General features: G+C 41.2%; 1 protein-coding gene across 1 annotated transcript; it reads right to left on the bottom strand.

The window, feature by feature from the left end:
• Nucleotides 1-323: 323 nt before the first annotated feature.
• LOC121918463 (zinc finger protein 2 homolog) lies at nucleotides 324-2,178 on the bottom strand (the record flags this gene model as incomplete). Its single annotated transcript, XM_042444512.1, has 1 exon — nucleotides 324-2,178. A coding segment is annotated over one exon (1,101 nt), but the record flags the coding sequence as incomplete, so codon positions are not given.
• Nucleotides 2,179-2,182: the final 4 nt, after the last annotated feature.

The following is a 2,182-nucleotide window of genomic DNA, read 5'->3' as shown; positions in this document are numbered from 1 at the left end:
TGGCTTCTCATTTCCTCCCCCATCATCTCTCCAAATGTTGTGACGTCTCACCTCTTTGCCCCCTTTGCTTCCTATAGCAAAAGTGTGCAGGGAGGGGGTCTCCTCCCTCATTAACATCCCTGCCTCTCTAGGAAGATGGCCACCGGCCTCTTTCACCCTGCGAGGTCTAATACTATCCTCAACCTCTGTCTTGCCTGCAAAGCATTAATCTGTCCCCTTTTGCACCTGAAAGTGGATCCCATGAAAAGACTTTGGGACGGCAGTGATGGGACGTTTGGAAACCATCCCTTTATCTCCACATCATCCCCTCCTGCTTTGCCTGATATGCAGCCTAATGGGCAATTTTGCTTGTTTTTACTTTATTTACATTTATATATACACAAAAAACCATACACACAACATACAACAAAGATTGTTCACATACTGAAGTCACAAGAGACATACATAAGAACAAATACAAAACACATTGAATTTGTGTCATTATTGTACTTCAAAATATAATATTCTAATACTTCCTTACCTTCAATGCTTATCTTTATCAATGTAAGTTCCAGTGCATACATATAATATTCGAGGTTAGGCTTTTTGTAATAAATTGTAGATTTTCCATTTCTTATTATATTATTATATTAGTTAAATTTAATTTAAGTTGGGTTTAATTTAATTTAGATGCCATTCTTTTTTCTTTCCATACTCTTTTAAGTAGCTCCATTCAATCTCAATCTCAATCTCTTCCTTAGGTCTATTTCTAATTTGGGCAGTGAAGGTATCTATGTCCCTAGCCTCTCTTATTTTCATTAACCATTCCTCTTCAACTGGGGTTTGCAGAGTTTCCCAATATTTAGCGTACAATAATCTCGCTGATGTAGCAATGTACAATATGACTTTGGCATATTTTGTGATAATAATGTTTAGATTGTCTAGCATGTTAAGTAAAAATATTTGTGGTATTAATGGTACATCTCAGGATGGCTCTCACCATTGTAAACATTCTCCTTGTTCCCAACAGATATTTAAAAAGGTTTACGTTTGTTCAGTAAGGAGAAGAGATGATCAACAGACCTTCAGGGCTGACATCTAGGTCCCTGCCAGCTGTAAATGACTTTTCTCCTGTGTGGGACCTTTGAATGAAGCTCTTTCCACATTCCATGCATTTATGTCCCCAGTGTGGGTCCTTTGATGTGAGTTTCGACTTCCACTCTCACTGAAGCTCTTTCCACATTCCATACATTTATAGGGTTTCTCCCCAGTGTGAGTCCTTTGATGTGAGTTTAGATGTCCACTCTGCCTGAAGCTCTTTCCACATTCCATGCACTGATATGGCTTCTCCCCAGTGTGGGTCCTTTGATGTGAGTTTAGACTACCACTCTCACCGAAACTCTTTCCACATTCCATGCATTTATAGGGCTTTTCCCCAGTGTGGGTCCTTCCATGTTTCTTTAGATTTCTTCTACCACTGAAGCACTTTCCACATTCCATGCACTGATAAGGCTTCTCTCCTGTGTGGGTCATTTGATGTTTGTTTAGACTTCCACCCTGAATAAAGGTCATTCCACATTCCATGCATTTATATGGCTTCTCCCCCGTGTGGGTCTTTTGATGCGAATTTAGACTTCTACAGTCACTGAAGCTCTTTCCACATTCCATGCATTGATATGGCTTCTCCCCTGTGTGGGTTCTTTGATGTGAATTTAGATGTCCACTCTCACTGAAGCACTTTCCACATTCCATGCATTTATAGGGCTTCTCCCCTGTGTGGATCCTATGATGTCTGTTTAGACCTTCACTCTGACTGAAGCTCTTTCCACATTCCATGCATTTGTATGGCTTCTCCCCTGTGTGGGTCCTTTGATGTGATTTTAGACTTCCACTCCAACTGAAGCTCTTTCCACATTCCATGCATTCATATGGCTTCTCCCCTGTGTGGGCCCTTTGATGATTGTTTAGATGTGTACTCCGAGTGAAGTTCTTTCCACACTCCATGCATTTATGTGGCCTTTCCCCCGTGTGGGTCCTTTGATGTAAATTTAGACTTCCACTCTGAATGAAGCGCCTTCCACATTCAATGCATTTATAGGGCTTCTCTCCTGTGTGGATCCTTTGATGTAAGTTTAGACTTCCACTCACACTGAAGCTCTTTCCACATTCCATGCATTTATAGGGCTTCTCCCCCGTGTGGGTC

The sequence above is a fragment of the Sceloporus undulatus genome, unplaced genomic scaffold (assembly GCF_019175285.1).
Source record: "Sceloporus undulatus isolate JIND9_A2432 ecotype Alabama unplaced genomic scaffold, SceUnd_v1.1 scaffold_12558, whole genome shotgun sequence".
Lineage (NCBI taxonomy): Eukaryota > Metazoa > Chordata > Lepidosauria > Squamata > Phrynosomatidae > Sceloporus > Sceloporus undulatus.
The sequence above is the reverse complement of the archived record's forward strand: the minus strand, read 5'-3'. Positions and strand labels throughout refer to the sequence as shown.